The sequence below is a fragment of the Gracilinanus agilis genome, chromosome 6, assembly GCF_016433145.1.
Source record: "Gracilinanus agilis isolate LMUSP501 chromosome 6, AgileGrace, whole genome shotgun sequence".
In the NCBI taxonomy this organism is placed as follows: domain Eukaryota; kingdom Metazoa; phylum Chordata; class Mammalia; order Didelphimorphia; family Didelphidae; genus Gracilinanus; species Gracilinanus agilis.
The window spans coordinates 50,016,319-50,028,388 of record NC_058135.1 but is presented as its reverse complement, the minus strand read 5'-3'; the positions used below and the strand labels follow the sequence as shown (position 1 = coordinate 50,028,388).

General features: G+C 36.6%; 1 protein-coding gene across 1 annotated transcript in view; it reads left to right on the top strand.

Moving 5' to 3' along the window:
* Positions 1–12,070, top strand: part of LOC123252240 (sodium/hydrogen exchanger 9B1-like) — an 84,140-nt gene that overhangs the window by 19,846 nt on the left and 52,224 nt on the right. The window contains exons 3-5 of the mRNA XM_044681630.1: positions 4,277–4,419; positions 8,846–8,973; positions 10,833–11,008. Of these exons, the coding sequence (XP_044537565.1) occupies positions 4,277–4,419; positions 8,846–8,973; positions 10,833–11,008 (447 nt within the window). The remainder of the gene's footprint in view (positions 1–4,276; positions 4,420–8,845; positions 8,974–10,832; positions 11,009–12,070) is intronic.

The window sequence follows — 12,070 nt, the reverse complement described above, 5'->3', positions numbered from 1 at the left end:
TTTTCTCTTAAAAAGTTAAAAGTGTTTATTAAAACTTAATATTGAACATTAACACAGCCAACTAAATTTACTTAGTAACTATTGACATATCAATTAATCTCCACACATAAAGGATAATAACTTTGAAGTCACCCTTTTCAAGTCTCCATCAGGACTCTTCATTTTTATATTCATTTGACCAAGCAATCAATCACAAAATATTTTATTCAGTGCTTAATTATATGTCAGGCATCATGCAAAATGCTAGGGAAATTGTAATATCTCTTATCTTCAAGGAACTTATGTATCTACTATAGGAAGAGCTAACATGTACTAAATATGCATGTATGATTATATATAAAATGCTTATACAAAATTCTCCATTCTCCCTTACCTGAGGTGGAATTGATGTCATCTATCTTCCCTCTCAAAGGTAGAAGCCAGACATTCTCAGAGTATCCAAAAGCTCAAAAAAGACTTAAAGCTTAAAGAGTCCCAAAGAAGCCTGAAGATGACTGGAGCTCTCTTGCCAACACCAACTTATCCCAAATACATAGGGCAGGGCATTCATATCCACCAGTGAGGAAAGAGCCCCATACAAAATGAGCTTTGGGACAGAAGTTGCATGAAGTTTTTACTTGTCATATTTTGTTGGAAGCAAATATTTTTCCAAATATGATAACTTTCTAATTATTTAATTATGTCATTTTTTGTATTCAATTAAAAAAAAATTTTTAGAACATGTACCCTGACCCTGAGAATCCCTTTTTTTGTCAAACCTTTTTTCAAAAATCTCTCCATAATGAGATAAATGCAATATTCTATTTTCTTCTATATTTAGAATTAAAAAAAATTTTTTAAGTCTGTCATTTAGCTGGAATCCACTAAGATGTGCAGTGTAAGTTATGTCTAAATATAAACACCATCTTCAAAGAATATTTGCAAGTAACAGTGTGTATGTCATATAATATATATGTATATATATATATATACAATCTCCTACTTAGATGATTTTTCTAGACTTTTCTATTTTACTCTTTACTTATTTTTTTTTACTATAATAATTTTGCCTTTAAATGTTTAAATAAGCTTTTTGAAAAAGGAAGAAAAGTTCTGAATGATGATTATATTTTTCTTCTGGGAAGCAAGTAAAATGGAATATTATCTTGATGATTATCAAAACCTAGCATTTATCATTGTAGCTGATTGCTGCAATATTTACATAGAGTCTAGGGTTTGGGATTTTTTGGGGGGTGTGGCTAACCCAATTAGATATTTTTATATATGGAACTATCTTCCAACATAACCAGAATACTACGCCCTATTTGATACCTTTATTTGTCTGCGCATTGGAAGAGACAAAACTGAGTCTCTACAATGGTCAGATCACCTGCCAAACATTTAGCATAATCGAGAAGTCAATGCAAAATAGCAAGTACAACATCACAGCAATAAATTTTTAAAAAGGACAGTATCATGAGGTGTGAAAAAAGATTTTGGGGTGCTATTAGTGATAATATATAGTTTTGAAAGACAATTATTATATTTAATTATTATAATTAATTATTCATACAGAGACAAGTAAGTTGATTGGATTGAGATCTGGTCTGAGAGTTAGGAAGACTGGGTTCAGTTCTGAAGTCTGACATATACTGTCTGCATTGACCACTGACAAGTCACGTAACTACTCAGTGTCCCAGGAAACTCTCTCAAGACTATATAAGTTGCAATGCAGATACCGATATGTGTTGTGTGGAGGGAGTTGCCTCATTGAGAGTACTCTATGATGATACTTGTTGAGGGACAAAACCAAAATGGGGGAGAAAGGGTAGAGACTCACTTGGTTATCATATCATATTCTCCACCAAACAATTTTAATATAATGCCTCAAAATGAATTATGGAGCTACAAAACCCACAGAAGGATGAAGTGAAAAAAATTACCAACCCAAGACAAGTTAGAAGGATGGCAGGAAAGGTCTATCCAGTCAGGGTGAGAGTCCAGCATGGGCAGCCAGGGCAGGTCCCACATCCCTCAGCAAGTCAGTAGCAGTAGCTTTCAGAACTCTCAGTCCAAAGACGGCAAGGGGACTGGACAATTAGTCAGGAGATCCTTTTGCTGCTACTAGGTGCAGACTCTTTTGTATTGTCCATACTTGGATCTGGATTGTAGTCACAGGGTGAGGAGTAGCACCAGGATATCAGAGCCCATGGCCACTGTGGGGCAGTGACCCTGGTCACAGTGCCAAGGTGGAAAAGACTGCTTGTGGTCATTCACAGACTAGAGAATAGGTCAAGAGAATAGTAACATACTTCTCCTTAAATCTTACCACCTTAGAAGAACTAAAAACATAGATCCCCAGGGCTAGCTCTGAAAGCTACTGTACAAGTAACCTGAAGTTTGGGACAGTGCCCCCTTAGCCCCTAGAAGAGACCCCAACTTTAAGATATAGGTCAAGAAATAGACTGGGAAAATGAGGAAACAATAACCAAAAAAAAAAAAAAAAAGAACCTGACCATAGAATGTTAATATAGTGACAGGGAAGGTCAAAACCCAACTTGAATGAAGGATTTCATAGGAATGCCTATTATTCACAGTCCATGAGGTCCTGGCCTTGAATTCAGGAAAACTTCATAGCCATGTGACACTTGGAGAGCTCATTTGACTCTGATGCTTCAGGCGACTTCTAGGATTTATCAACTCAGTCAGAGATTTTTGCCATCTGTATTGGTAGAAGGAATTCTCTTATTGGGAATTCATTCTCCATCAATGGTTCCCCACCAGATGAGCACACAGACTAGTGAAAGGTAGGTACTAATTTCTAATTCCTACTAAATGTATAGGTTCTTAACCAAATTAAGACAAAGGGAGATGTTTATTATTATTTTTTTTTGTATTCAACAGTTTGAGTAGACATTCAATCCAATTAAACAACCACTTATAGGTGCTAATAAGTCATAATCCTACTTCAACGGTGCTTTCACTCAATCAGTAAATATTAAGTGCTTGCCATATATCAGGCACTGTGCTAAGTGTACCTTTAATGGGAAGTGTAACCATTACTGCAAGAGAAAAGCAAAATGGAGTTCATATTTTGGAACCCCTAAGAAACTGGAAGGCAGTTGGGGGGCAGTTAGAACAGCACTATTGCCCCAGGCAACTCAACTCAGTCCTGAGTTAGCGTCACGGGTGGAAGGAGGTCTAGATAGGACTCTCCCTTGAACCCTTGCTGATCCATATCAGGAATATCATTGCCTTCCAATTTCTTGGGGGTTCCAAAATCTGAACCCCATTTTGCTTCTCTCTTGCAGTTATGGTTACAGAAGGCACTAGCAATTTGGGGATGGATGTGATGAGGACCTGGAAAGGACTTTTGTAGAAGGTGACACAAGCAGAGTTAACTCTAAGCTGCCTACAGGCTATCAAGAGGGCATCTAAGAGGAACATGAGTTTATCCAATACAAAATCTGCCTTTTTTCTCCCTTCCATCTCGTTCTATCTGGCCTTCTTAGGAATGCTTCTCTGCTTCCCTTGTTTTCTCTGTTCTCATTTTGATTCTTCTCTGTCTTGGTCTATTAGTATCAATCACTTTCTTCCTGCTTCCCACTTCTGTCCATGGTCCCAGATTGGGTTATGCTTCCCTGTTCTTTCCTTCCCAACTTTGCAAAACACTCCTTCATCCTCTGTGTCCTTATCTCTAGACTTTGCCTCTGGTTTCCTGTTCACTTCTGCCCTACTAGGAACAGTAAATCATTTTGCCTTTTCGTCCCATCTTATAGTTTTATCAGTGTGGAAGCTCCCTACTCTGATGCACTGATGTGCATTACAGCTCCTTTGTAACTTGTCACCTCAAAAAGTTGCTGGGGCCACTGAGAGGTTAAGTATTCTCCCTTTATCACTGGCTGGCATACCTCAGAAATGTTGTAGATAAATTAATTAAGTAGGCTATACCCTACTTAATTAATTTATCTACAAATTAAGTAGGGTATACCCTACTTTATTAATTTATCTACAACAGAAACAAGAGTGAACCCAGGTCTTCCTGCCTACAAGGTGGGTCTTCTGTGCCCCATGCCTTATTGCTGAGCAGGAACAATAATGATGATGGTGATGATCAATGCCCAAAGAGCTTCAGATAAAATTCTCAGTTCCTACTTCTACTACATATAATCTGGCCCTTTCTGAGGTTATGAAATATATTTTCTGTTTGGAAAGAGAATGATTTAACATTCCTATACTCTCCATTCAAAAAATTAAAGAGATCAAGACACACCTTTTTTTTTTTTTTTGTTCTCAGGGATGTTGCTTGCTGGTTTTACCCTCAGAAACCTTCCAGTTATCAATACTTATATAAATATTATTCCAACCGGCTCTTCCTATTTGAGAAATACTGCCCTTACCATTATCTTGGTACGAGCTGGGCTTGGGCTTGATCCAGAGGTAGGTCATAACTTGCAATTTGAATTTGAGAATTATAGAATTGTGAAGGAGCCAGAATTTGCCTTATAACTATTTAGAGTGGAGTCTGGAATTAAAGCTAAAAGCAAAGGGTTTGGTAGAAAAAGCATACCCCTTTGGAGCTGAAACGGCCTTTTAGTCGAACCCTGACTAGATGTTCCTCTGTCCGCTATCCCCAATGAATGATCTTCTAACTTCTGCTTGAATATAATCAGTTTTAGGGAACTCATTATTTCTTGATATATATACAAACACACACACACACACACACACACATACATACAGATAAAAACAGAAAGATATAGAGATATGTACATTTATATTTATATACATACAGATAGAAGGAGGGGAGAGGAAGAAATAAGTATATATACATATATGTGGGTATACATGTATATGTGTGTATATATACATGTGTATATATATATATATATATATATATACCTAGTAGAAGAGGAAAAATGTGTTGAGTGAGAACAATAATACATTCAGTGAATAAGAGGCAGCCCAGTGTAATAGATAAGAGTTTGGATATGAAAAGAGCAGGAGTTCAAATCCTGCCTCTGATGGTGACTAATTGGGGGACATAGGGCAATCCAATTAATATCTCTGTAACTCAGTTTCCTCATCTGTAAAATGAGAGACCTGGACTCTATGGCCTCTAAGATCCCTCTTGGTTATAATCTTATGACTCTTCAAGTAGCATACTTTTCTTAATGATCACTTTTCTGATGACTTCTAATGTTTTATAGCCAAAATGATAATAGGGAATGCTTCAAAAAGCAGTCCTTGGGGGCAGCCAGGTGGCTCAGTGGATTAAGAGCCAGATCTAAAGGACTGTAGTTCAAATCTGGCCTCAGATACTTCCTAGCAAGTCACCATTTGCCTAACCCTTACCACTCTTTTGTCTTAGAACTTATCCTTACATTGATTCTATGACAGAAGGTGAGGATTTTTTTTTCATTTTAAAAAGCAGTTTATAAATGCAGTAGCTCTTTAGTAACAGAGCTTCTCTATCAATTAATCCACCAGCACTTGATTAAGTACCTACTATGTGACAGACACTGTGGTAAAGAACTGGGAATATTAAGATGAAAAATAATGAGTTGTATCTTATCAGAGAAAACAACAAACAAAAAGTGGACAAAAAATGTGAAGAAGTCAAGGAAGAAGTCATTAGTAGCTGAGGGGATGGGGAATTGAGTTAGGGCTCCTATAGGAGGTGACATTTGAGTTATGCTTTAAAGGAAGTGTCCAGGCAGGTAAAATAAGAACTAAGTGCAAGCAGTCACCAAAAACCATAGAGAAGAGAGAGTATTGGGGGTGGGGGTGATCAACCCTGTCAAATGTTACAGAAAGGTTCCAGAAGGTGAGGATTGAGAAAAGACCATTGACTTTGGCTAGAGAAAGATCACTGTGAACTTTGAACAGTTGGATGTTCACTGTATATTAGATTTAAATTTGAAATGAATCTCAGAGACCATCTAGTTCAATCATTTAATTTTATCCCTGAGGAAACTGAGTCCAAAGTAGTACATATACAAGTAGTAGAGTGTAGATTTAAAGCCAAATTTCTAAGGAGTTAAGAAGCAAGTGAGAGAAATAAAAATAGAAGTAACATAGATTTTCCAAGGAATTACATTGAAAGGGAAGAGAGAGGATGAGTGCAGGAAGCCACCAAAGCTGTGACGTTTAGCACAGCTCATCACCAGCTCTGACAATCCAGCACAGCAAGTTGTCAGGAGGATGGAAATTCCGCACTCAGTTTACCCTATGTGATTCTTTTTACAGTGACATTCACTTGCATTGAAACTATTGCAATCAATATCCTTATTCAGCCCCAGGGAGACACAGAAAAACAATACAGGTTCATGGCAAGAACAACCACAGTCAGACTACCCATTATCCCAAAATAAACCCCTATACAAACCCCCAGAATATAGAAATTTCCCCTAGAATCAGCCCACAAAAAAACAGCAGTTAGTGAGTTAATGCAAGTTTCTAAATTCCCCAGCAAGAAAGTACCTGGCCTGGGTTTGTTCCCAAACTCCCACAGACCAAGGAAACAGTGAAACACAAGGAAAACAAGGGAATGACAAATTAGCACAAAGTCACCCTTCCAGAACTGCATTCTTATTAACCCTATAGCAGAAAGAACAGCAAACATACTTTTAAAAAATAGAGAAAAATGAAAGAACATAATGGGAACAAAATTTGGACCAGACTGATATTATTGTATCTTATTTGATGTAATCAACTACCATGACTATCTTCTTGACTGACGATAGGTATGAAGAGTATAACATAACAATATACATGATTTAATTAGTTAAAATATAATTAACTTTTGCTTAACTAGGAAATATGATGTTCTTGTACCTTACGGATGGCTGAAAATAAGTTCCAACTAAGCCATTCCGTAATGAATAATTCTTGACAAGCTTGCTCCTTTGTTTAACCACAGTAAGATAATTAGTAAATGCCAACCATATGATATTTCAAAAGTTAATATGTGATTTTGAATGTATGGTAAAATCAAAACCTGTATGAGATCATAAAGAAAAAAAGGGTATAAAAATAAAAATCAGCAGATGGCAAGAGAGAACAGCCTCTGCAATTCCACTTACATTCTGGCTTGTTTTCATTTCATTTTCACCACGCCATCCCACCTCCAGAGACCCTCCCGAGCGAAGAGCATGCTCTTCACAGATGAAGAAAATTAATATTGAATTGTATTATTTATTAGTAATGTTTCTATGTGAAATCATTTTTCCTTTAGACTTCCAAGATCAGGCTGAAACAGCTTGATTCCTAGCTAAGGTTACACACAGCCCCAAAGTTATCAAACTGGGCTGGGACCTTTTGAATTTTGAATAAAACCTTGAAAAGACTAAAGGCAGGGCTAATCAGCCATGAAGAACGTGGACTCATTTGAAAGTACAGTCCACAGTGGCTGATGAAAGAGTGTGCTAATGTGTACCTTTTTTAGGCAAAAATCCCTGGTGATGAAGTAAGAAGGGAAAAGCTGAGGTCCACCTCTTAACTATTCACCAGTCAGATATTTGGGGATATCTAAGGGAGGGAATGAATAGTGAGCTCCCAAATTGTATATGGAGAGTTTCATGAAGCAGTTTCCCAGTGTTGGATTTTATTTATATTTCATAGACCACCAATTTATTGGTTAAATCTAGCCTATTCAATAAGTTGGTCTTTTTATCCCTAAATGAGTCTCCTGAATATTTTTAATCATAATAAGGAAATAGTGAGAAGGGATGGGAGGGTTAGGAGAAGGTTTCTTATAGATAGGAAGAGACCTGGACATGTGTGTAGGCAAGTTTAGGATGGTAGGCATGACTCATTAACTGCCCTTGCTTGTCTTGGAAAATAAAAATAAAAGAAATACTTCTTTGAAATATATATACATACGTGTATATATACTTTATACTCTCAGCAATACAATGATCCAGGACAATTCTGAAGGACTTATGACAAAGAATGCTATCCACCACCAGAGAAAGAACTGTTGGAGTGGGATGTAGATCAAAGCAGACTATCGTTCACACTAGCCTATTTATGGTTTTATTTTGGGGTTTTGGTTTAATGTGAGTCTTTTCTTACAACAATGACCAATATGGAAGTATGTTTTGCAGGATAATACATGTATAATCCAGATCAAAGTGCTTGCCATTTCCTAGGGGGGAGGGAAGGGAGAGAGGGGAGATGATTTGGATCTTATAATTTCAGAAGGTGCATGTTGAAAATTGTTATTACATGGAATTGGGAAAATAAAATATCTTTTAATAAAAAATAAAATAAAATATAAAGCTATATGTAGTTAGATCTTTTTTTAAATAATCTTTTTTAAATTTTAAACCCTTAACTTCTGTGTATTGACTTATAGGTGGAAGAGTGGTAAGGGTAGGCAATGGGGGTCAAGTGACTTGCCCAGGGTCACACAGCTGGGAAGTGTCTGAGGCCAGATTTGAACCTAGGACCTCCCGTCTCTAGGCCTGGCTCTCAATCCACTGAGCTACCCAGCTTCCCCCTATGTAGTTAGATCTTTGAGGGAAGAAAGCCAAAGGAGAATAATCATAATGCTGACCTGCTAACCCTTTATAAAAATTACTTTTAAAAAACTAATGAAGGGGCAGCTAGGTCAGACCTCAAGTTAGATTCCGAGAACCTGGGTTCAAATCTGCCTACAGACACTTCCTAGCTGTGTGGGCCTGGGCAAGTCACTTGACCACCATTTGCCTAGCTCTAAATGCTCTTTTTTCTTAGTGTCATTACTAAAACAGAAAGTTAGGGTTTTAAAAAAAAATCACAAAATAATGGGATTGAGATTTCTTTTAATTTTTTTTCTTTGTGTCACTTAAAGATCATCTGAATATGACTGTTTCTGTTTCAGGCACTGAAGAAATTAAAGGGAGTTTGTTTAAGACTATCCATGGGTCCATGTTTTTTAGAGGCATGTGCAGCTGCTGTTGTTTCTCACTTTACTTTGCGCTTTCCATGGCATTGGGGATTTCTCTTAGGGTAATTCTCATTTTTCTCGTGAAAATAAGCAGAGCAAGACCTCCTGGGTTAAAAATTATGTATATATCTATTATGCTGAATAGTCATGCTGTCTATAAATATATGTTTTAAAATGTGTAAAATACATAGTATAGTACTTTTGCTATTTTTTTTTTTGCTACTGCCTTTTTTTTTTAACCATGGAAGACCTTGGAAATTCAGTTCTGTTAAAGAAACATATATTAAACACTTAACTATAGGTGCTAGGAGCATACAAACTCAGACCAAATGAGATGATGACAAAACATAAAAGCCAAGTTCAGCACATAGCTAATAACCAGGAAAGCTTCTCTTATACATAGAAGTCAAAGCCTTTAACTCCTCTAGATCCTGAGAGGCTAGTAAGGTACCCAAGTATTGGATGGCTCATGTCTTCTGGTATTATTCTTCCTTCTCTCCCATCATGCAAAATAAGTTTTAGATTCCCTAGGTGGAAAGATGCAAAAGAGGTGTACTAAAAAGATGAAGGATGATGAAGAAATGCCATCCTATTTGTCCAGAAGAATTGCATTTATCTTTAGATGTTTCTCAATCACTCAACAAATATTTATGATTATTATTAATATACTTATTATGTTCCCAGAATGGCCTTTTAAGTGAGGCTTAAGGAATTCATAACTTAATTAACTACCAGATTAGCACCTAGGAAAATAAGGCAAAAGGGAATCAAGTGGCATAGCTATGGAGTATTATAGTAATTCAGAGGGACATGAGATTATTGTTGTCTGGTGTAGTTCTGCAATGGAAAAAGTAAGATCTGAGTTGTCGCTTTTAAAAATGAGTAGGATTTTAATAGGTGGAAGAGAGTAAGGAAATAAATGCAAAGTATTTAAAAATATATATGGTATATTATTGTTGTTGGGATATTATTACTGTATTTAAGCAATCTCTCACATACAACTCTTTGACTTCCCAAAAATTCATTTGTAATTTGCTGGAGTGTATTTTCTCTTAGAAATGGTTAGATACAGTTGTGATGATCTCCTCTTAGACCTAGTTAAGTCATAATGTAGCTGTCAGAAATTTATATTAAATTTACTTATATACATAGCTATTCTATGTAGAATGTGCACATGCCTTTCAAAATATCATTCTTTCTTGCATTGTTATATTTACTTTTGTTACTTTTCAAAAAATCATTAACTTCCAGCAATTCCTGGGCCATTTATAAAAAACTGGGTATCATATATAACTGCTGAATAGTAAATTGCATCTATCCAATTAAAAACTGATATATAATTATGGCTTTCAGAGTATTATGTGCCCATTGAATTCATGCCCATGGTCACTCAGCTAGTTAGTGTCAGTGTTGTTATTTAAAAACAGGACTTTTTGACCCCAAAGCTGGCCTTCTTACCCCTATGTCATGCTACTTCTGACTTCTCTATTATTTTTGAAGAAAGAATACTTTTAATTTATGTCTAAAATTATTTTACATAAATCACAATACCGAGCCACCAGAATATTTTTCTCTTTCTCTTTTTTTTTAAAACCATATCTTCGTCCTTAGCAACAACTCCAAGATAGAATGGCAAGGGCTAGGGAAATGGGGTTAAGTGACTTGTCCTGGGTCACACAGCTAGGAAATGTTTGAAGCCATATTTGAACCCAAATCCTCTCAATCCCAGGTCTGGCACTCTATCTACTGTGCCACCCAGCTGCCCCCAGATGAATATTTTTCTAGGGGGAAAAATAGATATAGATATAGATTTAGATAACTCACAACACACTACAGTGAGAATGTTAGTATAAAAATTAAAAAGTAATTGATTTTCTTAAATTTGATGTTCTTCTGTTAGAGTTGAAGGTTTCTGCTTCAGTTTTGTCCTAGGTGCAGTTTCCCCTGCTGTTGTTGTCCCCTCAATGCTGATGCTGCAAGATAAAGGATATGGCGTCAAAAAGGGGATCCCCACCTTGCTGATCGCTGCCAGCAGCTTTGATGATATTCTGGCTATCACTGGCTTCAATACATTCTTAAACATAACATTCTCTAAAGGTAAACTAAGCAATCCACAGCTTTGGGCCTCAGCTTTTTGTTATTTTGTTCAATATTCCTGATTTTACTTCTTGATGGGCTTATTAAAATATAGTGATTAAAATGAATCTCATTCTTCTCAATTTTTTTACAGGCAAAAAAAATTATTAATGCATTAGGGAAACACTGCTTAACCTAGCAGAGGGGCTTCAATTAATGTAGACATACATTTGGTCTAAGCCTATACTGGCAACTCCCACTGAGAAAAATTCCTGAACCAATGCACATCTACACTTAGGTTCTACAACCTATAGTCATAGTGTTGCCTGGGGAAAGAGCCTTAACCAGAGTCCCAGCCAGCATGTGTCAGAAGTAGGCTTTCTTAATGTAGGACTAGGCTGGCTTTTTAACCACTAAGCTAAGATGTCTCTCCCTATATAAATCTCAGCCACCACCACCACCACCATCATCATCCATTTTATAAATAGAAAGAATACTGAGCTTAATTCATGCTGAACATAGAACATATCTTAGAATAAATGAGGTTTGTGTGTCGTTTTGTTTTTTATTTTTTAGTCAACTTATTATCTACTTTTTAGAGTTTGTCCAGAGTCTATCAAGTCTCAGTCTTACCTTCTGTAAGAAATCTTTCCTCTTTAATCCTTGTGCCTCTTCCCAATCTATCCTGTCTGTATCTTATTTGTACAGAGATATTTGCATGTTGTCTTCTCCATTAGACTATGAGTTCCTAGAAAGAAGAGGCTGTTTTGCCTCTTTTGGATCTCCTCAGTACTCTTAGCACAGTGCCTGGCCCCTGATATTTAATAAATGCTAGGTGAATTTTGGGATCCAAGTGTAAAATTTTAACATTTGTCTATGAAATTTTACCCAAACCTGTGGATGTCGATTCCTTTCAATTTGGATGTTTAACTCATATAAGCTTGAAAAAAAAAGAGACAGAGGGAAGGAGGAAAAGAAGGAAGGAAGGAAGGTAGGTACGAAGAAAGGAAGGAAGGAAGGAAGGAAGGAAGGAAGGAAGGAAGGAAGGAAGGAAGGAAGGAAGGAAGAGAGAAAGAGAGAAAG